Source organism: Stigmatopora argus, chromosome 10 (assembly GCF_051989625.1).
Source record: "Stigmatopora argus isolate UIUO_Sarg chromosome 10, RoL_Sarg_1.0, whole genome shotgun sequence".
Classification (NCBI taxonomy): Eukaryota; Metazoa; Chordata; class Actinopteri; order Syngnathiformes; family Syngnathidae; genus Stigmatopora; species Stigmatopora argus.
Window position 1 is genome coordinate 12,647,021 of NC_135396.1, and position 21,964 is coordinate 12,668,984.

Consider the following 21,964-nt stretch of genomic DNA (forward strand, 5'->3'; position numbering starts at 1 on the left):
GTCTGAAATTTGCAATGCAGTTTTCTATCAGTAACATCAACAATCTCGATAATATAGCAATATTATATGGCAGTGGCGGTCCATGCATTTTCTCGTAGCGCCTTCAACGGGTAAAATCCACTTCCTAGCAGCATTTAATGATTAAATACAAATACTGGAGCTTTTCAGACATTACAACCGGGCCGGGGGGTGATTTTCCCGGGAAAAGACAGCGATGGACGTCAATGGCGAAACGGCAAAAATTGCACTAAAATGGGGTAAAATCCACTTCCTAGCAGCATTTAGTGATTAAATACAAACATTGGAGCTTAAATACAAACACTGGAGCTTTTCAGATATCAGAACCGGGCCCACAATTGAAATATTATTTAGGAATATAGCTATATTTTACTCACCAAAAATCATTTTTAACTACACAATATCCATCCTCCTTTCTTTCTTCCTTCTTTTCTATCGCCATCGAAGCTAATGCTGAAAGTCGAGCCTGTCCTGTCGTATTTCTGGCTTAGTCCGTCTTGAAAATGGTTTTAAATCAACACCAATATATTTGCTTGTGCAGCTCGCTACAGATACACTGGTAGCTCTGGCTGAACACTAGTCAATCATAGTTGGTGAAAGCGATGACGTATCCCTACGCCTGCGAGAAGGCAATGACGTATCCCTACGCCTGCGACAAGGCATTGTGGTGTTGCCAACTCGAAATCTGATTGGTTAAAGCAACAGTCTTATTGATGCTTTTTTAATGCAGCAGAGCCTGCAGAACTGATTGTGAAGGCCTTGAGCCAGATTTCTGACCCTGGCAACAAATAATGGCTGAAATGTGATTGGTTGAATGCTTCAATATGAAAACACATCTGGAAGCAGTGCAACCAGGGGGAAAAGCAATGAAAGGAAGCTAACAGACAATTTGGAATTATTTAATAAGTATGGATGGACAAAATATAATACATATGATTCAGATATTTCTTAGGCCAGCAGAGAAGGCCTTGAAGGCCCTGACGGCCTGCCACTGGTATATGGGTTGTTTTACTAATCTTGTTTTTGGCTTGCACAAATCACACTGTTTATGACACGTGTACTTCCAAGTCATTTAATATGAAAATGTACAAAATAAATCAGTGCTGATACAGCAGGCATAGATAGCTGGAGGTATGGGTGCTTTTTTTGTTTGTTTTTCTTGCAAAATTACAAATTCCCTATGCTGACATTGATTGCTGTAATAGTGTTGATGAATAATATGTTACGTCTTGCGACCAGAGCAACAAGTTAGCTTGTGACGTAACCTGATTTTTGTTTTCCTCCTAAGCCATGCGTCAATTTTGTATTATGCATACAGGTCTTTATTAACTAAATAGAAGTGACAACAGTGCAGGCAAGGCTCTGTGAAGGTCAATGTTGTGTTTTGTCAAGAGTTTAGACTTGGGGTCATTCATTAGAAAGTTGCTATTCTTGCAAGCAATGGGGGATTTATGAATTTGAAAGAATCCCCAGAGAACCATTTCACCAAGGTGAGTGTTTTCAGGCTTTTTAATGATGTAATGGGCAACAGGGCGGTGTAATTTCTGCCTCAGGGATTTTTACAGGATTTGTCTTGGTCTTCCATAACTCATGCCTTCCTGACTGGCTCCCTTGTTTGAACCCATCTGGAGACCAATCACATTTTTGCCCGCCTTGATCTGATCATCTGAGAAGTCTCGCTTGTTCTCCTGTGCTTTCCTGCAAGGCACATCATCACACAAAATTTTTCATATTTGATGTTTGGGTAAAAAGAATTTAATTTTCATGGGAACCCACTTGAAAAACCAGCTAGGATCACCCTGGTACGTGCCCTCATCCTTGGTGACAGCCAAACTGCCAAGAGCTGACAGGGTCCTCTGCACAGCTGCCAGATCCTTACCTGAACAAAAATTTAGTACAATCTCATCGTTTGTTGGCTGTAACAAGAAGCTCTCAAAATAAGGAAGTAAGCAAAGGATATGTTGGCCATTTCCACAACATCAAAAAGGAGACATTTCTTCATTTAGTAAATAAAGACAGAAAATTGTTTACATTGAAGTCAATCATTCACCCCAAACCATACCATTTTCTGTGCAATAACATTGGTTCGCGAAAGGCAGACTACATAATGCAGTTATTCCTAAAACACATTCTTCACAATGAGAATCTATCTATATGATAGACCAGATCATGATTTTAGGCCAATGGACGAAACATGTTTTACCAATGTATGACCCTTGCAAAGTGCAGTAGTAGATTGCAGCAATTTTTTGGATTTAAATGTACAAACTTAAAATAAATCCAAGTACTATATATATATATATATATATATAAAGTCCCTGTTTTTGTTTCATATTCAGCATAAAAATATTTCACATTTTTTCCAATATTTTTAACAGCACCAACTACTTTAGCCGAGCTGAATCGCCAGTGTGGCAACACGAATAAGAGCATTCATTCAAGCATTTTCTAAAACGTTTATCCTCACAAGTGTTGCGGGGGGTGCTGGAGCCTTTCCCAGCTAACTACAGGCAACAGGCGGGGGACACCCTGAATCGGTGGCCACTCAATCGTAGAGCACAAGGAGACAGACAACCATTCACACTCATACTCATATCTAGAGGCAATTTAGAATTTTCAACCAGCCTAACATGCATGTTTTTGGGTTGTGGGAGGAAACTAGACTAAAACCCACTCAAATCGGGGGTGATCATGCAAACTCCACACAGAAAGGACCAAACTGGAATCGAACCCATGACACCTGAACTGTGAGGCCAAGGCACTAACCACTTGGCCGACACACCACTACAAGCAAAATTGAAACCAATTCACAAAGACCCTCTTGTTAACTGTCACACTGACTACAGAAAATGTTGACAGGTAAAATAAACCTTTCTATCTTGCTTAACATTGTCTAAATGTAGCTGCTCATAATGCAATATTTAGATTTTTTTTTATAAATGGATTAAAAGCCCTGAATACTCAGTTTTTTATAGATCTAAAACAATGTTTATTTTAGCTTTTTTAAATATATTTTTAGATTTTACAAAAAGGATTTTGAACTAAAACCAGAAAAAAATGATTAAAAAATTACAATTATTGATTTAAAAGTGGGAAACTCAGGAAATTTAACATACATGTATACTCTTCATTTTAATTTGATCCTAAAACAGAAAGTCGGCACTCATAATTTACTTTCCCGGGCCACACAAAATGATGTGGCGGGCCAGATTTGGCCCCCGGGCCGCCACTTTGACACGTGTTCTACACAATGCAGGATGTATGGCTACCCTGCCTTTGTATTTATTTTTCACCTTTGTCATTTTTTCATCAATATTTAGGGAATTTAAGTGTACGTATTTGTATTGTATTGTGCTGTGTATTTCCTCAAATTACTACTACAGCTAATAAAACAAACACTTTCTAACTAATATAATTATACACTGCATTTATTATATGTAGAAAGAGACTGTCATATTTATACCTTGCACTAATGAGTTCAAAGAAATCAGGTGGCCAGTATAGTGATTATAACTCATTATACTCTGCGTCTTTGCGCATCTGTGCATGCAGCTGATTGACTCATATTTTAGTGCTAATCAAAAAACTTTTTATTGTCAAGGGTATTGTGAACAAAATAAGAGAAAATTCTTATCATTTACACCATAAAATCTACTTCTACTTTCTGTGTGTGGTTCCAGTTTTTGTCCAACTTTACAACGTCTTTTTGAGTCTGTATCCGTTTTTGCTACCGCAACCAAGATGGCGCCATTGAAGTGGCAGCCGGTGGCAGTAGCTCCGTCCATTCTTGCTCATTTTGTGTTTTTGCTGCTTTTCTGTCTTAATGATTTGATTTGGTAATTATTAATGATCCCATTTACTTTGATTTGCTTTGTACTTTGTGCTTTTGCTTTGTTGTTCTGTCTAATCACCCTCTTGCTACTGTCACAATGAAATTTCCCGACTACGGGATGAATAAAGTTATCCAATCCAAAGTCCACATTTAACCTGGAATAGTGTCGGTTTTGGTTGCTCAATGGATAAGTGGATATTTTGTTATATCACAACAGTAGCAGTATTTACATACCTTCCCAAAGGTCCACAGTTTGGAACATGTCAGTCTTTGTGACACCATATTTCTCAGCTGCACTAAGGAACTGAGAGATCTGCTCCATCTGTTTAAAGGCCATAGTTGGGGTCTGGATCTTTTTCACAGGTTTGTCTCCAGCAAAAAGACTGTTTATTAATTCGCTCAGGACCTGAACCGAACAGAAGTTGTGACAACATGAGGAAAGAAAAAGACAGATGATTATAGTTTACTTTGCACACACCCCGCAACATCCAGGCGTGCTATAAATAAAGCATACTCACACGTCCGTCTTTCAGCCAGGTCTGGAATCCAGTTTTTCCTGACTCTGGCCTTCCCACCCCGGAGCCACACTGGCGGCTGATCCACTCCACCAGAATCTGCTCCAATTCCTGGTCATACTTGCTCTCGATCTTATCCTGAACCTGCCGGCTCATGCCGTAGGCTGGACCTTTGTTTGCCATGCCAGGTGCTCCCTGGTGACATGGAATAAATGGGGATTTCAAAATAGGACAAACACTAAAGTAAATCAAGTATTTTTTTTCTGTATTTTGGTGCGTAACCTTGCCACGAGCAGTGTGTTCAACATTGCAAACAAGTGAAATTCCCTTTCATCTCATTACCTGACCCAAAGTTTCTTTGGTGAAAAACGTAACCATTTGCATTGAATGTGAGCATCGAGTAATAAAAGCAAACACTAATATATTCCTATTAAAACTGCAATTTAAAAGCTTAAACGTGCACAATGTGTCAAAACCCATGAGACATTAATTTGAATATACATTCGATCAAATTTCTTCGACATGCATTTCATAAGCGTGAAATGAAGCAAAGATGCTCAGCTGCTATAGTGGAGCTCCTGATTCCCAGGAGAGTGACATTAACAGCTTAGAGAGTCCCTACTGCACTCCATTTAGGCATCGCAGGCATCATGGTGTACATAGGGAGCTCTAAATAAGCCATCACTGCATGTTTCTTCTATCTCGGAACAGATCCATCATAACTTGTTGCTTTCGGCCAACATACACACTTATGCTTGCCAGCACTTTGCATTGCTCTTGTATTGCTTTATGTGCAAAAACTATTATAAATGTACTTTCTAGTACACCACCAAACCTTTGCTGCCATCTTGCTGTCAGGTCACTTCACCTTCCTGTTCCTGGGAAGGTTCAAAATTGAAATTATACGAGTTAAAGAATTTAACATGAGATGGTGTAGCTGCCTCATTACGAATATATATTGGTAAAAATACTCCATCTTTCCAATGTTTTAGAGGTCCGGTTGTAATGTCTGAAAAGCTCCAGTATTTGTATTTAATCAATAAATGCTGCTAGGAAGTGGATTTTACCCCATCTTAGTGCAATTTTTGCTGTTTCGCGTATGGACGTATAATGACGTATCGACGTTCATCGCTGTCTTTTTCCCGGGGAAATGATACTCCGGGCCCGGTTCTGATGTCTAAATAGCTCCAGTATTTGTATTTAATCAATAAATGCTGTTTTCGGCTGGATTTTACCCCATTTTCGGGCAATGTTTGCCGTCACGCCATTGACGTTCATCGCTGTCTTTTCCCGGGAAAATAACCCCCCTGGCCCGGTTGTAATGTCTGAAAAGCTCCAGTATTTGTATTTAATCATTAGATGCTGCTAGGAAGTGGATTTTACCCAATTTTTGTGCATTGATTTATTGATTATTTTTTATGTGTCGCAGCTGTAGCTGCAGTAGAGGTTTTATAGCTATAAAATAGTTTTTGCTGAAGCCGTCATTAAGAAATGCACGGACCGCCACTGCAAGAGAAGTAAAACACATCTTACACGTGTTTGATTCTTTCGATTGTGAGATTGTTTATTTATTGAGCTCTGACAACATATAGACTTTTTATATTTATATATCAGTACTGCTCAGAAAATTGGAATAACCCATTAGATCAACATTCTTCCCCATATCTGAACACCTCTACACTTGAGCCAACTGTGTACAAATTTGAAGCTTTTTCTTCAATTTCCGAGTTTGTAGGTTTTACGTGGATGAAAAGTCTTGAACAGCAAAGTTAGAACAAGGGACTACTTGAGATATGTTAATTTACATGTAATAATTGTTGAATTAATCTTTCATGTTAAATTGCTAAGATAAAACATAGTTTATTTGATCTTCAAATGTATCTGGTAGGACTGTGTTTTGGTATGTATGTGTGAGAGAAATAGACACATAGTAGTCCATAAACCCAACATGAATGTAGAATAAAATATTAAAGTTTGTATTTTCAACGTTTCTCCCTTCTTCCTCCATTGCGAGCAACTCTCATGCCCAAGCTTCATGTGAAGATACAAGTAGTAAAATAGAGGGAAAAAAAGGGTAACCTGAGATCGCTTTATTTATTCAAAAGTTAACCACATCATTATTTGAATGTCTGGGAAGGAGAACCTGATGTTCATGATGGAGTCTTTCCAGAATAATGTTCGATGAGGTCTGGCTACATCCCCAAATACTAGACAGATCCCAGAAAGCATATAAATCCCACATCAATAGTATGCACTACAGCTTTATTAAGTATTTTAAAAGGCCTGCTTATAATTCACATCACAGAGCTGGGACATGTGCCATTTCTATTCTTTATTTTCCCTCCCATCCAGCTGTGTTTTCCAGGTTGGTTAGCTGTTGCCATGTTCACGTCTGCCAACAGCCAGCACAGGAAACCAGCTTTTGCAGCTGTGGTAACTATGGCACTCTGTGGGGACATTACGTCATGCAGGGCAGGCACCACAGTTAATCAAGTCCTGATGATCGGATATGATATGGGCAGTCTGTGTTAACAGAAGACGTAATGACCTGCTAAATGTGGACACGGAAACCTGTGGGCGTTGGCTTTCTTCTTTACTTCTTAGATGTGCGGAAAAACTTGTATTGATGGAGTGTTTTTTTTGTTTTTTTGGAACTTTTAAGGAAATTCATCATTATTTTCAAAGTCATTGCCATCTTTTTTGTGAAGCATGCTGTGCTTTTGATAAAATGGAAATCATTTATATTTCATAAGAAAAGCTACTTTGTCGTTATTGTTTTATTTAGAGTTTGAATCCCAGTCATGGAAACCATATGCATCTGCATGTTTAAAAAAGGTTTAAAAGGTCTTTGGGGTAACCCAGTTAACAAGGAAATGCTACATTGCTTGGAAAAAAAAAGTATTTAAAAAAAAAACCTATATATACATATGCATACATACACTCACAAAACTTTTCTTCTTGCGGAAATGTGCGACCTTCTAAAATTGGATAACATAGAGAATGAATGCAAAGTATACTCACTGTGAGGGAATAAATTAGCTCTCTTCTGGCCAAATGTGCAGCTGGTAGTGGATATTTTGTTTGTGGAGATCTCCTTTCTCAAAAATGCTGGTTTAAAAGGGGCTGTCGATTTAATGCCAGTAACATTTGAAAGGGTGGGTGTGGTGGACAGAGGGCGTAACAAGGGGGAATAGGAGGGCTCCACGGGAAGGGGAAAAAAGGAAAGTTCATCCTAAAAAGGGCATGGCCTTTAGCAGCTCCTTACCACTGCTTCCCACTCCATCAGCACAGTGAAAAAGCCCTGCCTTATTTGGGGAGAGCTGCTCCATGCAAAGCACAGGCAGAAGCCACAAACTCCCAGTTTGCTCAGATGGAATTCTCCACATACTTTTACTGCATGCCTCATTTTTTTTCTGTCTGTCTAAGTGAGTAAGGAAAATAGTACATTTGTTTTGGGGATCTAAATGCATAATAAAACTGAAGTTCCCTTTTTATTGGATTTATTCAGAAAAGGCCTGAGTGTTGGAGGAGAAATCACGTGTCAAAGTGGCGGCGCGGGGGCCAAATCTGGCCCGCCGCATCATTTTGTGTGGCCCGGGAAAGTAAATCATGAGTGCCGACTTTCTGTTTTAGGATCAAATTAAAATGAAGAGTATATATGTATATAAAATTTCCTGATTTCTCCCCTTTTAAATCAATAATTGTAATTTTTTAATCATTTTTTTCTGTTTTTAGTTCAAAAATCATTTTGTAAAATCTTAAAAATATTTTTAAAAGCTAAAATAAACATTGTTTTAGATCTATAAAAAAAAACTGAATATTCAGGGCTTTTAATCCAGTTCTTTTAATCGATTTATATATAAAAATCTAAATATTATATCTAAAATGTGAAATCAATTTGACGTTAAAGTCTGACACCCCTGCTCTAAATTGTGTCTTTTGAAAGACAAGAATGTTGTTTTCATTTGCATTGCATTGAAGAGATGTCTTTGCACAATGAAAAAGAGAAAAGAGAAGGTTGAGCCTATCCCAGTTAACTAAACATTAGTTAGAATATGCCCTGACATGTACAAAATAAACATATTACGGAAGCAACCATAAAATTGATGATAACCAATGCAGAGGCAATTATGCAATCTGATTGGCCAATAATTAACAATCGGCAATGGACATATTAGGTAAAGGACCAGAAGTATAACCGCCTCACACTCATTCCTATGGTGGATAAACAAACGCAGTGCAGATCAGCTTCTGGCAAGCAGATGTTATGTCTAGTGTGTGTTGGATGAATCCAAAAGCAGACCAGAAGCTATTCGTAATTATTCTGACAACATAATTCACAATATTTAAACTGTCTGTCTGCATCTGTCATTTTCTAAACATAAGACATTTTGATGAAGTTGTCGTTCCCTAAAAAGAATAGATTTAAGGTCATCATGCTGTAGACCAGGTTATCTTGAGGAGATAACTTTACTTTTTTTTTCACCCAAAATCTCATACAGAGACATAGACAATGTAACCAGTAAAGGTATTCATCTCGAGATGTTTACAGAGTTTGCTCCCAGATTCCAGTTCCATATAGACCTGATCACCTCTCTGCATCTCCACTGCTACAGTCTATGAGACACAAAACAAGATGAATAATTTATCGCCCCCCCCCCCCTTTATTTCTGATCAATTGCAGTAATTACCTGGGTGCCACTGTCTTCACCATCCTCTCGATTGTCCTCCCAAATGCTTGTCACCACCTCCCCATTCTTCATCAGCTGGACCTAGGAGAAAACACCCAAAATGAAGCTTTCACTCAACTAATGGAATTCTTTCAGTAAGAGGATGTTTTTTGGGTACTTGGACGTTTGGTCGCCGGACTTTTGGTCGCCGGACGTTTGGACGCCCGGAAGGTTATTGATCATTACCATTTAAAATTGTTGCTCAAATTCCCTAAATACAAACTGCGAATTATTATTTAGTCATACTTAATGCCCTATTAATTATTAGGCTAAAGAAAAGCTCCAAATTTCCCGTACTTTTATTGTGTTTTGTTGGAGAAGTTGTTAAGACCATGACTGACGTCCCTTCCTAAGGGGACAACTCATGTACATACAAACTGTTATACACTCACACGTCCGCTCAGTGAAACTGCTCAGGGCCATTGTTGGCTTTTATTGAGGCGTAGACCGTGTTGTTTTACCTTGTTTTGTCGCCGGACGTTTGGTCGCCGGTTGTTTGGGTCCGGGCGACCAAACGTCTGCGACCAAACGTCCGGTCACGGTTATTTGAATCCTTTACTTTATGGTAGAGTCGTTGGTTTGGCTAAACATATGAGTACACCGTGTAGGAGAAGACATAAACTCCAGTGTGTGGTGCAGTAAAGACACCTGCAGAATATAAAAAGTTAGACACATGATCGCAAGGAAATTGGGAATAAAATCATTTTTGAAAGATGTGTTCCTCACCTATGGAAGGGTTCTATCCATTGCCATCATTTAAAGTGACCGTAGTGTAAAGTATTGGTGCATTGATATTAAAAGGGCCAAAGCATTTCATAGTAGAGAAAAGTGTTGGGTCCATTGTTGCTTTAAAGGCAACCTTTATGGCAGCTGAGACAAGAGAAATGTTTTAAACTTGAGGGCAGTAACAAGATTTAAAAAAACCTGCAGTTTTGGTACTTTTGATCCAAAATGCTTACTGCTTAACGCGCCCACTTCGTTCTTCAACACGGTGATGTCATCCCACAGAGAGGTCATCCTCTTAAAACTGTCATCCTCCACTTGGAACATTTCATTGGCTGCACAACAGCAACCACGCTGATGATTAAAGGCGCAGTCACAATCCCACTTGTCGCAAATGACAGGTTCTTTTAAGTTGACTGAGAGAGGATGAATAAGAGGGCAGATGGTTAAAGGCTTGATATATATGAAATTAATTTTCAGTCAAAGGTCTCAAAATATGTGACAATTGAAGTCTCGTACTTGATCAATTCCAAGCTGTACCAAAACAATAACAGAAACAAATAAATAAGCTTCCATAGTAAGTATATTGTGGTTATAGTTTGCCACAGTCAACAATGCAATGATATTGGTTTGCCCTCAGGTCTACTATAATGTATCACAGCTAAGTAAATACTGAATTAGTACATAGTACAACCACAATAATCAGAATAGTGTCAAGCAAAAACAATTTATTATTTACTTGATTAGAACAGTTTATGAAAATAAGGGTGACACAAAAACATGGGATTTTTTTTACGTGAGTATTGACAGACATGAGCATGAGACTTTGCTTTGTCAAAAGTGCCCATTTTTTTCTTTTGCCGAAAATACATTATTTTGAAAAATATTAATAAGCATATGTATGTATGTGTGTGTGTGTATATATATATACTATATATATATATATATATATATATATATATATATATATATATATATATATATATATATATATATATATATATATATATATATATATATATATATATATATATATATATGCCCTGTGATTGGCTGGCCACCCGTTCAGGGTGTCACCCACCTCTGGCCCGGAGTCAGCTGGGATAGGCTCCAGCACCCCCCACGACCCTAATAATAATAATAATCGGACATAGGCCCTGTCGTCATTATCAACAACAAAAAAGCCTACTTCAACATAATTGAATAAAATATGGTTTTAGTAATGATGGCGTTTGTTAATTTAGTCAGTAGAATACAGAAGAATGCCAGTCAAAGTGTAGTAGTGGCTTTTGTCATCACAAAGGAAGCACCCGATGGGTAGATTAACAGCCACCCTGTCGCCAGCCGTCAGGTGGAGCGCCACAACAATTGAGGCACTATCTTCTTGGTCTTGCTGATTTTTATCTTTCGGGCCTGCCACCACTTGACCGTTGACTTGCAGACTGGCGCAGGCTGCCAGGCTGTTACCGGGGGAACCGGCATCGCTGTAGACGGTCAGGGCAAGGCTGTACACGCCATCATGGGGCACGGTAAAGATTCCAGTGTTTGCGTTGTAGCCCATTCCCAAATTGATGAAGACATGTTTCTAGGTGATGAGCTTGTCATCACGAAAAGGTCCAAAGCAGCTCGAGAGAATCGCTGTTAGTTAGAGCCACAGAGAAATCACTGCGGCTCGCTGAAAAGAGATTTTGGAAAGAGGAATGATTATTGGAGAAGTATTTTTTTAAATTGGCTATGTAATTTTAGCATTTTTCTCACCTCTAATATTATTGAGGATGTTTTTGTTCTTTCTAACTCCGCCTTCAGCTGGTTAAAACTGCTGTTGAAGAATGTCTTCATCCTGTGTAACTGTTGCTGCATCATGCAGCATCCACATGTGGCCTTATCTGTCACACATGCTAAAAACACACAAACATTAAAATGCGCAAGTTAATGCAGTGTGGTAGAGGAGATTCGCTATTTTTATAGAATCTTACCCTCCTCCTGACTACTTTTTTCTTGAGTCTCTGAAGGACCGTACCATTCATATTGGGAACTAACTAACCCCAAAAGACAGAGGATTATGATAGCTGGAAGACAAAGAGTATGCATTTTAGGTTATACATCTATCTTTTTAAGCCAAAATCACCATGTTGAATAGTTCCATTCCATCTCACCTTGCATGATGTCTGTAACAGGGAAAGTCGTCGAAATTATTAAAAGTTTGACCGACTGATGTAATTTAAGCACTGACAGCTATTTAAACGCGAGCTGTATAGCCCTTCCTTGTTTCAGCTTTTGTATTGTATTGTACAGCCCTGTTATTTATGTCCTCTGAATTCTAAAAGCTCTGTTGTTATATTATAGGTCAGACTGCAATATGAGAGACTAATTTGACTACAGATCCAGAAAAAGCAACAAGTGAGAGGATATGAATGTCCCCAAATTTTGAGACGGGAATTAAATATTTCACATTGACGATATTGAGGTTAATTTTTGCAGGTGCATTATAAATGTATTTGATGTAATCAGACTTTTCCTATTAATCCCAAGAGATGATGTATTTTACTATTTTTGTTATATGTAACACTATGCAAAATAGTCATATGTTGCATCACTATACATTTGAATTAGAACCAAGGAGCTTTTTTTGGATTAATTCAATTTTATTTATTTATTTTTAATATTTTTATTACATAGGACACCCTTTTGTGTAGGAAAAATATCATCCAGTGATTGCAAACAAATTACTATAGTACCAATATTAAATACAGATATGTCTTTGTATTTCAATCCAACTGACATATTGTAACAGAAGAACCAACTCCACCCCAGAATCGGAATCCTGGGTAGAGTGGACCACAGAATTGGGTCACGTGTCTGTGGATGAGGCAAGCCTGGTTGTTGCTGATGTGGTAAAACGCCAAAATGCCTGCATGCTGGTCCAGATAGGTGCCAATCCGTCTTGCTTTGGGTGAGCCCAGGAGTTTTTCCTGGCTATTGTGCCAGAAGGAAAAACCAGTGCCAGACCAGTACAAACTCCAGGAAAAGGGATTGTGGCCTAAACGGCTTTGATCATCAGAAGACTGGCGATCCATTTCCTTGTATGCTACTCCAATTGAAATCTAGATAAAAATAAGGAAAATTCAGTTTTCAAAAAATTATATAAAGATTGAAAGGTTTGAATTAAAGTTTTGCGACTCTTGAGGAGGATCACCTTCTGGCCGGTCCACTCCAACTCCCAGTAGTAAGGGCTGCCTCCTAGTGGCTCTCTGCACAGAAGCTGTCGCCAGTATAGGAAGCGTTCGGGGTGGTCCACTGGGTTCAGGTTCTCGGCACGCAGTGTGGCTTTATGACCGCCGTCTGATACCAGTATATGGCGATAAACTGTGTTGGGGTCCATTGTGGGCTCAAAGCAAACTGAAACAAGAAAAAAAATTTAGTCAAGACTCTGGAATCACCTAAAGTTTGGAAAAAAATATTATTTCCATATTCTCTTTCAGAGAATTTGGCTTACATTTCAGTAATTCTTCCCTCGTCTTTGGTTGTGGGCTTACAAGTGCCACTGTTGATAGAGGATTTGCTAAACAGAAGGATGAGGGCGAAGGCATTATGAAAATGTCAAAAGGGCAGTCAATTACGCTCAGTCAGTCACCTTGTTGTTGAAGGAACGGTGCAGGTGGTGCTGAAGCTTCATCGGCAGAAACTGAATGAATCAAAAGTTGTTAAAACCCAATGAGAAAAAAGGTTGAAGATCACCAAAAATGTCCTGGTTGTTTTTTCAAATTTCCTATCCCAGGTAGTGTGTAATAAAACTCAGCTCTTCAAATACTAATACCACCAAACAGTATCTCACTGAATTGAATCTAATACTCTTTATATTTTTATCTGTTCATGACACAAGATATTTTACTTTTCTCCAATGATATCTCATTAAATTTCACAATTCTGTAAAAACCTTGGGAAACCAATGCCTAAAAAGGTCTGTCCAACTCAGAGTATGCATTTTTGGAATGCTTTCATGGATACAATGCTGGTTTTTAAGTGCAGTTCTCCTGCACATTGTTAAGGATTTGCTGTGCAGCCAAGATTCCGATTGTAAATTTAAACTAACCTAACAAAACTTAACAAGCCAAAGCGCGTAAACAATATAACTCTTTGTTGAGAATATTTTGCATTTCCTCAACTATTTAGTGCTTCTGTAAAACAACCATAAATCCAATGTGAGATGAAGTGAACCAAACACTATATAAGAAAGTGTAAAGGCTTGGATGAGATGGCATAACCTAAATAGCAAAAATGTGGAGTGAAGAGACAATGTTAACATGGTTTATGTCATTAATTGAATACATTTTTTAAGTGGGTGATCATACTTCTCAGGTCCACAATGGGTTCACCTTTTTACTAATCCAGTGTCTTACAAATATTAATGAATTGATTGCATTCGGTTGCTGCTTGTTTCAGCAGAAATATCACTGGTTAAATTGTCTGTGCAACATCAGTTGAAACAAAAACCAGGACCCACTGCGGCCTTTTGTAAAATACTTACCCACCCCTCACATTAACTCTGATAGTGTGAATATCACTTACTTTTTTGTTGAGGCAAGGGTAAAGGTGCTGCGTTTCATATCTCATAAACTACATGAATTAAAATGTAAACAAACTTGGTGATGTTTAGTTGCTCTAACCTGTATTTTGCACAGTGAGAAAACCATTGTTTGGAACATCATTAGGCACTGTTGCATCCTTAGTAGGCAAGACCGTGTTCTCCTCATTCACTACGGCAAAGGAAATAATAGTTAATACCATAATCCAAAAGAGGTCAGGGTCAAAACTAAACTAAACTGACCCAAATTGGCAACTTTAGCCAGACTGGATTTGCACAGCTCCTTTGCTGACTCTTGTAGCTCCTTTAGGGCCAAACGGGCTCTCGTTACCACCGCTTCATTATCGTTCAGTATTGATTCCTTTGTGGCATCAGCTGGACCTGGTTGTTCCATTGTGAAGAAATTCTAAACAGAAAATCAGCACACAATAGGAGGATTGTTCCATTGGCCCCAAACAATAGTCAGTTGGCCGCGTGAGGTCAGTGACAACCCACTTCTCACTCTTCTACCTTTAAGAAGCAGAAATGGTCCTGCGTGTCTGCCAGCCTGCTTAGCTCCTCTCTCTTGAAGCGAAGCTGTACCACTTCCTGCTCCAGTCTGTGGATATGGCCCTCTATTTGGCTCCCTAAAGACTGCTCATGGTTGGAGAGAAGCTCACCGACCTGATAGCTGGTAAAAGTCATGGCGTTGACTATTTCAGAAAACAAATCTACTCTCTCTTGCTGCAGAGCCTGGACCAGAGCCTGAAAATTGAAAGACAAAGTAGATGAAGTCACATTGTCCATCATTTTATCTATTTTGTTTAACATCATGGGTGGTGAAAGACCATCCAGCAGCAGATTTGAGGATAAAAGGTGGGTTAGATCCTCATTTCACAAGTGGGAACTAACAGCTCATCTCATTTTCTGAACCGCTTTATCCTCACTAGAGTCGCGGGGGGTGCTGAAGCCTATCCCAGCTGATTTCGTTGCAGAGGTGAAGGACACGCTGAATCGGTGGCCAGCCAGTCGCAGGGCACAAGGAGACAAACGACCATTCACGCTCACACTCATACCTAGGGGCAATTTTTAGAGTGTCCAATCAGCCTACCATGCATGTCTTTGGAATGTGGTAGGAAACCGGAGTACCCGGAGAAAACCCACGAGGGCCCAGGGAGAACATGCAAACTCCACACAGGTGGACCGACCTGGATTTGAACCCAGGCCTCCCACTGTGAGGCCGACGCCCGGGAATTAGTAACATATTTCCAAAAAATATTGATAGCAAATCATGGATGGTAAATCTTTTCCAAAAGAATCTGTACACCTTACGTATCCTACCTTATGTTGACGAGCTAGATTCGGGAACTCCTTCAGAGTTTTCTCTGTTTCCTGGCCTCGGCTCTCAACCTCTTTTTGAATTTTTGTGAGCTCTTTCTAAAAAAAACAAATAGAGATTCACACCATCTCTTGTAGTTTGGATGGAAGTTAAAGAAATACACATAAAAATTCTTGAATTTGCACCTACTTGTCTCTCCTTCCTCTCTTCTTCCAGTTTCAACACATGGTGCCCCTTGTGTCCAGTCTGACAACAGCTTACACACACAATCTCCCTATCATCGTGGCAAAACAGATCCAAAGGCTGGTGATGTTGAGAGCAAGATCTAGCAGCCATGTTGGCAAGCTGGGGGTACACACTACCCTGTTGTGGTCCAACATCTGGAAGTATCTCCAGGTAAATTGGTTCTGACGGCTCTCCAGAAGAGACAGCCGATGAAGGACTTTTCCTAAGACTTTTTGTCCTAAGCTTCTCCATAGCTTCCACGAGGACTGTGCTCTTTGCCAAGGTTGGTCGAGGAGTAAAGGTTCGCCTACATTGGGGGCAGCTGTACCGGCCCTTGCTGCTCCCTTTGTCCCAATGACTCTGGATACAAGTCAGACAATAAGAATGTCCACAGGGTAGAGTTGCTGGATCTTTTAGGGTCTCCAGGCACACTGAACAGACAAAAGTCTCCTCTTCAGGCCAGGCTGATGCCATGATGTGCCGGAAGATTGTTTTTCAGGGTCAGAAATTACAGAAACCCAACTGTTCCCGAAGAGGGGCACAAAGAACAGTGAATTATGTTAAGGCTTAAAATGCCAGGTTGTATGATTCACATGATGCTTAGAAACTGCAACAGGTTCTACTTGGGGTGAAACTGGTAAAACCTGTTTTGGTAGTTTCTACAAATAGTCACATGTTCTTTTCAAATATTTAAGTAAATGCATGAATAATGCTAAATCTGAGGGTTCCATTCACGCTCACACTCATACTTAGGGCCAATTTAGAGTATCCAATCATCCAACCATGCATGTCTTTGGAATGTCGGAGGAAACAGGAGTGCCCGGAGAAAACCCACACACGTCCAGACAGGTGGACCGACCTGGATTTGAACCCAGGTCCCCCACTGTGAGGCAAATGCGCTAACCACTCCCCCGCCAGGCCGCCCCCATTTATTTTTTCAGGTCCAAATGTTTTGTCTAACTCCACCTTCTTACCTTTATATATTGTCACTGTACTTAAAACTTAATTAAGGTCCAAATGTGCAAAATGCACATTCAATCTATTTTTCAACTAGTCTTAAGATTTGAATCAGGTCTTTATATATTGTTTCTGCCAACTGCAAAATATAAGCAGGCAACACTAACACTGAAATTGGATGTCACATGGGGGCTTCAAAATATTATTCCTTGGACCGCAATTGGCCCCTGTGCCACAAGTTTTAGACCATTGTCTTACTTGGAAGAAAAAAAAAGAAAAAAAATCATAATTACTGCGTGAAAGATTTAACAGTAATTTAAAAATAATCTCCAGTAGTTTTAATCTATTTACTAATGTTTTTGTATTCTTTCTAAAACGTAAATAGCTATTTTTCCCTCACATTTTGGGCGTTGTCCAAATTCTCAAATTCGTATATTACTGTATTATTATTTCCTATGCTGTGCAAAATGTGCCATTGAAGAATTGTATTTTTTTAGGTCATGACTGCGCATATCGGTGGCAACAGTGACACTCAGAAATCCAGGCTACGCCATATCGACGGATGGCAGCCGGCTGGCCGAGCCGGCAAGCTAATGTTGTGAAATCAGTTTTCAAGGTGAGTTTCCTTGAACATTAATTCTCTGATTGTTGTCCACTGGACCATAAAAAGGAATTTTGCAATATACTGCACATGACCCCATTTTTGTTGTTGTGACTTTTATATTAGCATTGTATTATGCTAATACGTTATCTGCCATCAACAAGTATACCAGTCGTCAATGTAAATACTGCAACCGATTGGGAATATACATGCACGTACTCACGTTTCTTGCCACGCATTTTATCCAGATTTTTATTTTTAATAATCTTGTGCAGCTGTGGGTAAAGGGCAACCGAGCTCACTACTCGCCGATTTTGAAAGTTCATTCAACTCACCTGGTTGGGCAAATATCCAATCAATCCTACTCGATTGCAGGTGAACACCCATTTTCTGGGTTTTAAATGTTTGCTAGTCCTCGTTTACCTAGCAACTGTTAAAGGTGGATAAAACAAACGTGCATGTGTAGAAAAAGGGTTTAGAAACCGCTGGAATTGATGGCCAGTCAATCGCATGGGATGTGGAAGGAACCCGGAGTACCCAAAGAAAACCCATGCAAAAACCACACAGGAAGCACCACACCTGGGATATGGTGTAAGTACAGTATCGTTGATGGCATATCAGAATCGGTTTTGGGAGCCAAAAGGTTGTACCACTTATCGCCACTCATCTCATCTCATTTTATGACCCGCTTTATCCTCTTTAGGGTCGCGGGGGGTGCTGGAGCCTATCCCAGCTGATTCCGTGCCAGAGGCGGGGGACACCCTGAATGGTAGCCAGCCGATCGCAGGGTGCAAGGAGACGGACAACCATGCACACTCACACCCATACCTAGGGGTAATTTAAAGTGTCCAATCAACCTACCATGCATGTTTTTTTTTTAATGTGGGAGGAAACCGGAGTACCCGGAGGAAACCCACGCAGGCCCCGGGAGAACATGCAAACTCCACACAGGTGGACATGATCTGGATTTGAACCCAGGACCCCAGAGCTGTGAGGCCGACGCGCTAAACAACTTTTTTGAAGTCAAAGGACTAAACGTCCAATGCATTTTCACTGACAGGCTGGAGAAGCCTTGGACGTCTTACACCATCAATAATTAGTATGTTAAGTTAATGAAGAGGGTGCTTGTTGGCCGAGGTAGTGTGAACTTGTGCCATAATTAATGATACTTCAGTAATTTCATAACAGCATTTCCACAAAACATTAATGCCATTAATTGATGAGTTTTTTCACTAATTAATTCATGTTTTAACTTTTTCTAGATGTTTCGAAGCTCCCAGCTGCGGATCATCCCTTGTCCATTGAGGTCACTGACACGACTGAATGAGTCCAAATATACCCGTGCTCAACAGCATCTAAATGACTGCATCAATGAAAAAAGGATGTGTCCGTCACCCTCAACGGAGACTGCGTTATGTCCGACAAAGCAGAATATTTCTACCTCACACTGTGACGGTGAACTAATGCAAGTAGTCTCATTAGAAAACCTGAAATCCAAAGCACACACTACGCCTTCTTCGAAGGACCCCAAAACTGTGAAAACTCAGAACTGTTTCGTGAACGCAACTCGCCATCCACCTCAGAAATTTGGAGATATTCGTCACCTCTCAGACAGTTTAAAGAACACAACTTATTGCCGTGCTTCTTACTCCAGGTTTGTTAGCTCCTTAAAGTGGTTAGGAAGTTTCCGCATGAGATCACAAGCCTACAGTCTCTCTTCTCAGCAAGCCAGAGCAGTTCATGGAGCCTGGAGTGAGTGTTTAACACTGGAAAATGAAGACAGATGTCGAAGGAAGCTGGCGCCCAATTTAAAGATGTACGATGTGGACAACAGGAAAAAAGCACAAAGCCAAGACAAGAATAAGGGAAGGTGGGCGTCCATTTTGGTCTCACTGTGCAGTGTGAAGGAACAACCAGCATTTCTCTTCACGCTGCGCTCCATCACGTTGAAGGGAAGGCATAAGGGAGATGTCAGGTTTGTAGAAATGGTCCGGACATTTTTTGGGCTGTGTCCTCATTTCTTCATTTGTGTAGCTTTGCAGGGGGGAAGAGTGATCCAGCAGACAGTGATGTGGTGGCCACTGCTTTGAGGGAGGCTCGAGAGGAGCTTGGTGTTAATGTCACAACAGAATGTGTATGGGGTGTCCTCAAGCCTCTCAAGGACATGGTGAGTTAACAAAATAGTTTAGAAATTTAGAGGCCTGCTATTAAAAACAAGATAATTGTGACATAACGATGATTTAAAAACACCCTGTACTACAAGGGTGGGCAAACTATTCCACAAAGGGCCGCAGTGGGTGCGGGTTGCTATTCCAACCCATAGAGAGAACACCTTTTTACCGATCGGGTTTCCTACAAGTGCAATCAGTGGATTGCAGTCAGGTGCTTCTTGTTTTCTGCAGAAATCCCATTGGTTAAAGTGTCTGTGCTGGATTGGTTGGAACAAAAACCTGCACCCACAGCGGCCCTTGAGGACCAGTTTGGCCACCCCTGCTCTACTACCACCAAATGTAGTAGCATTCAAGGGCTATTCTGGCCAAAAATGTACCTTACATTTTTGTAGGCCAAACTTCCTCTCTCATCATCTGAAACATAAAATAAATATAAGTTACTCCCTCACCGCGCTACAAAAATTCCTAGACCATACCGCAAGGTCACACGAAGGTGTTTACACTGTTATGAGGCCGCATTTGCTTACTATTCTAATCACGAGTTAGCCCTCCATCCATCCTGTTCGCCTTTTTCCTAAAGTGTTTTTCTATGATAGTGTAACATTTGACTGTTATGTAAATTTGGGTCTCTCAGGGTAAGCAAGAGAGAAGAGGGTAGGTGGAAACAAGAGTTGTTTATCATTTGTATATACTATTTAATACATTTCTTCAGTATCTGATCAGGACTCGGTATCAGCAGATTCTCAAAATCAGGAAACTCCGACTCTCATGCAAAACAATGTGAACGGGACTTTTGGAGTCAGTTGCCTAATACATAGTGACCAATCTTCGAAATCCAATTCTTTCTCACCATTTCATGAGCAAAATGTGTGTGACCTGAAAGTACGTGCAGTAAGTATACCTAGTACATACTAGTTAGTATAGATTTTGCACGTCAACATTTCATCACTGCATGTTTGCTGGGTGGGTGCAAGCATGCATAATACTACTTCATAAGGTAGACTGATCAAGACTCCTTATGAAATTCGGTCACCCAAGTCGAACTTCCATCTATTTTCAACACTGATTATCTTGGCCAGCATCTTGGGGTGCTGGAGTGGCCTATCCCAACTGATTTAGAGTTGAAGTTAATACAAGAAATTTGACCTTTGTTTAGTCGGGGATGTTGGTGGCTCCTGTGCTGGCTAACCTGGGTCCTCTTGAAGAGCTTTCCTTCAAACCAAACCCTCAAGAGGTAAAGTATTTCATGTGATCATCACTGAATGAATGTTACCTCCTTGTTTGATGGCATGCACAGTTTATGTACAATGTCTTGTATCCATTCTCAATACAGCTCATTTTCCAATGGTATTTTTCCCTTTGGTTCTCAGGTGGAGGAGATTTTTAGTATCTCTTTGACCCATTTGTGCAATCCTCAAAACCGTGGGTACACACACTTTCGGGTAGGGGACAGCTATGGATACACGCTGCCAGTGTTTTGTAATGGGAAGCATCGTGTGTGGGGCCTGACCGCTGTTGCCTTAGATCACACTCTAAAACTTCTTATCCCATCACATCTGGAGTGAAGCTCATTTTTTGTCTTCTTCATATTCAGTCAGCAATCAGTCTACCATTCAGGAGTAACCATTTAATTGCTTTCCCAGAGTTCCTTTAATTATAGTGAATTTGTTTAGTTTTTTCTTTCAATACACCTACAGTTCTGAGTTGTCACACAACAAGCAATAAATCAGCCACTGACTGACTGTAATTAATTGATTAGTAAATATGTTCCCATGTGTTAGTTACAGATTTTAGTTTGATAGGATAACCAGAGAATTGTATTATTTACAGCTATTTATATATCTATATCATGTTTTTACCTCATTCAAACTCAGACGTGCTGTTAAAGGCTGAACAAATATTGCAATGCGGTTTGTTGAAGTACAAATGCAATAAAGTTCTTCTGAACACAGGCCTGCGTGGGTTTCCTCCAGGGTACTCCGGTTTCCTCCCAGATTCCAATGATATGCAGGGCAGGCTGGTTGGACGCTAAATTGCGCATAGGTGTGAGTGTGAGCACGAATGGTTGTCTGTCTCCCCGTGCCCTGTGACTGGCTGGCCACCAATTCAGGGTGTCCCCCGCCTTGTGCCTGATAGTCAGCTGCTATAAGCTCCAGCACCCCTCGCGACACTTGAGGATGATAAAGCGGTTCAGAAAATAAATAAAAAACTACATTCCACTTTCAAGTCAATCCAATTGGCACAATTTTCCTTAAAACAATAGTAATCGTAGGCCTACAGACTTCTAAA

General features: G+C 40.1%; 5 protein-coding genes across 10 annotated transcripts; 1 reads left to right on the forward strand and 4 right to left on the reverse strand.

Moving 5' to 3' along the window:
• Nucleotides 1-1,076: 1,076 nt before the first annotated feature.
• On the reverse strand, nucleotides 1,077-7,533 carry tagln (transgelin). 2 transcript variants are annotated; one of them, XM_077611787.1, is made up of 6 exons: nucleotides 7,387-7,514; nucleotides 5,201-5,243; nucleotides 4,369-4,560; nucleotides 4,085-4,256; nucleotides 1,795-1,897; nucleotides 1,077-1,716 (listed from the first exon to the last, which is right to left on the reverse strand). In XM_077611787.1, the coding sequence occupies exons 2-6, from the start codon at nucleotides 5,210-5,212 to the stop codon at nucleotides 1,578-1,580; spliced, it is 618 nt and encodes a 205-aa protein (XP_077467913.1). In that variant the 5' UTR covers nucleotides 5,213-5,243; nucleotides 7,387-7,514; the 3' UTR covers nucleotides 1,077-1,577. The 2 variants fall into 2 exon arrangements, with proteins under 2 accessions (XP_077467913.1, XP_077467914.1); XM_077611788.1 differs by lacking the exon at nucleotides 5,201-5,243 and having other exon boundaries at nucleotides 7,387-7,533.
• A 1,326-nt stretch (nucleotides 7,534-8,859) lies between these two features.
• Nucleotides 8,860-10,112, reverse strand: cbln18 (cerebellin 18). The gene is given in 5 exon segments (XM_077611672.1): nucleotides 8,860-8,982; nucleotides 9,057-9,137; nucleotides 9,655-9,743; nucleotides 9,822-9,965; nucleotides 10,055-10,112. Coding segments are annotated over 5 exon segments (495 nt in total).
• A 946-nt stretch (nucleotides 10,113-11,058) lies between these two features.
• On the reverse strand, nucleotides 11,059-11,981 carry cbln20 (cerebellin 20). Its single transcript, XM_077611673.1, is given in 6 exon segments — nucleotides 11,059-11,448; nucleotides 11,450-11,493; nucleotides 11,577-11,597; nucleotides 11,600-11,716; nucleotides 11,795-11,857; nucleotides 11,975-11,981. Coding segments are annotated over 6 exon segments (642 nt in total).
• A 467-nt stretch (nucleotides 11,982-12,448) lies between these two features.
• On the reverse strand, nucleotides 12,449-17,998 carry ftr86 (finTRIM family, member 86). 2 transcript variants are annotated; one of them, XM_077612008.1, is made up of 10 exons: nucleotides 17,840-17,998; nucleotides 15,911-16,468; nucleotides 15,724-15,819; nucleotides 14,914-15,147; nucleotides 14,647-14,809; nucleotides 14,486-14,575; nucleotides 13,453-13,503; nucleotides 13,315-13,380; nucleotides 13,015-13,217; nucleotides 12,449-12,922 (listed from the first exon to the last, which is right to left on the reverse strand). In XM_077612008.1, exons 2-10 carry the CDS (start codon nucleotides 16,418-16,420, stop codon nucleotides 12,587-12,589), a joined length of 1,749 nt encoding a protein of 582 aa, XP_077468134.1. In that variant the 5' UTR covers nucleotides 16,421-16,468; nucleotides 17,840-17,998; the 3' UTR covers nucleotides 12,449-12,586. The 2 variants fall into 2 exon arrangements, with proteins under 2 accessions (XP_077468134.1, XP_077468133.1); XM_077612007.1 differs by having other exon boundaries at nucleotides 17,728-17,858.
• nudt8 (nudix hydrolase 8) lies at nucleotides 17,401-21,627 on the forward strand. 4 transcript variants are annotated; one of them, XM_077612012.1, is made up of 6 exons: nucleotides 17,401-17,519; nucleotides 18,767-19,158; nucleotides 19,229-19,479; nucleotides 19,539-19,671; nucleotides 20,832-20,909; nucleotides 21,046-21,627. In XM_077612012.1, exons 3-6 carry the CDS (start codon nucleotides 19,319-19,321, stop codon nucleotides 21,238-21,240), a joined length of 567 nt encoding a protein of 188 aa, XP_077468138.1. In that variant the 5' UTR covers nucleotides 17,401-17,519; nucleotides 18,767-19,158; nucleotides 19,229-19,318; the 3' UTR covers nucleotides 21,241-21,627. The 4 variants fall into 4 exon arrangements, with proteins under 4 accessions (XP_077468138.1, XP_077468139.1, XP_077468137.1 ...); XM_077612013.1 differs by having other exon boundaries at nucleotides 19,233-19,479; XM_077612011.1 differs by having other exon boundaries at nucleotides 18,767-19,479.
• Nucleotides 21,628-21,964: the final 337 nt, after the last annotated feature.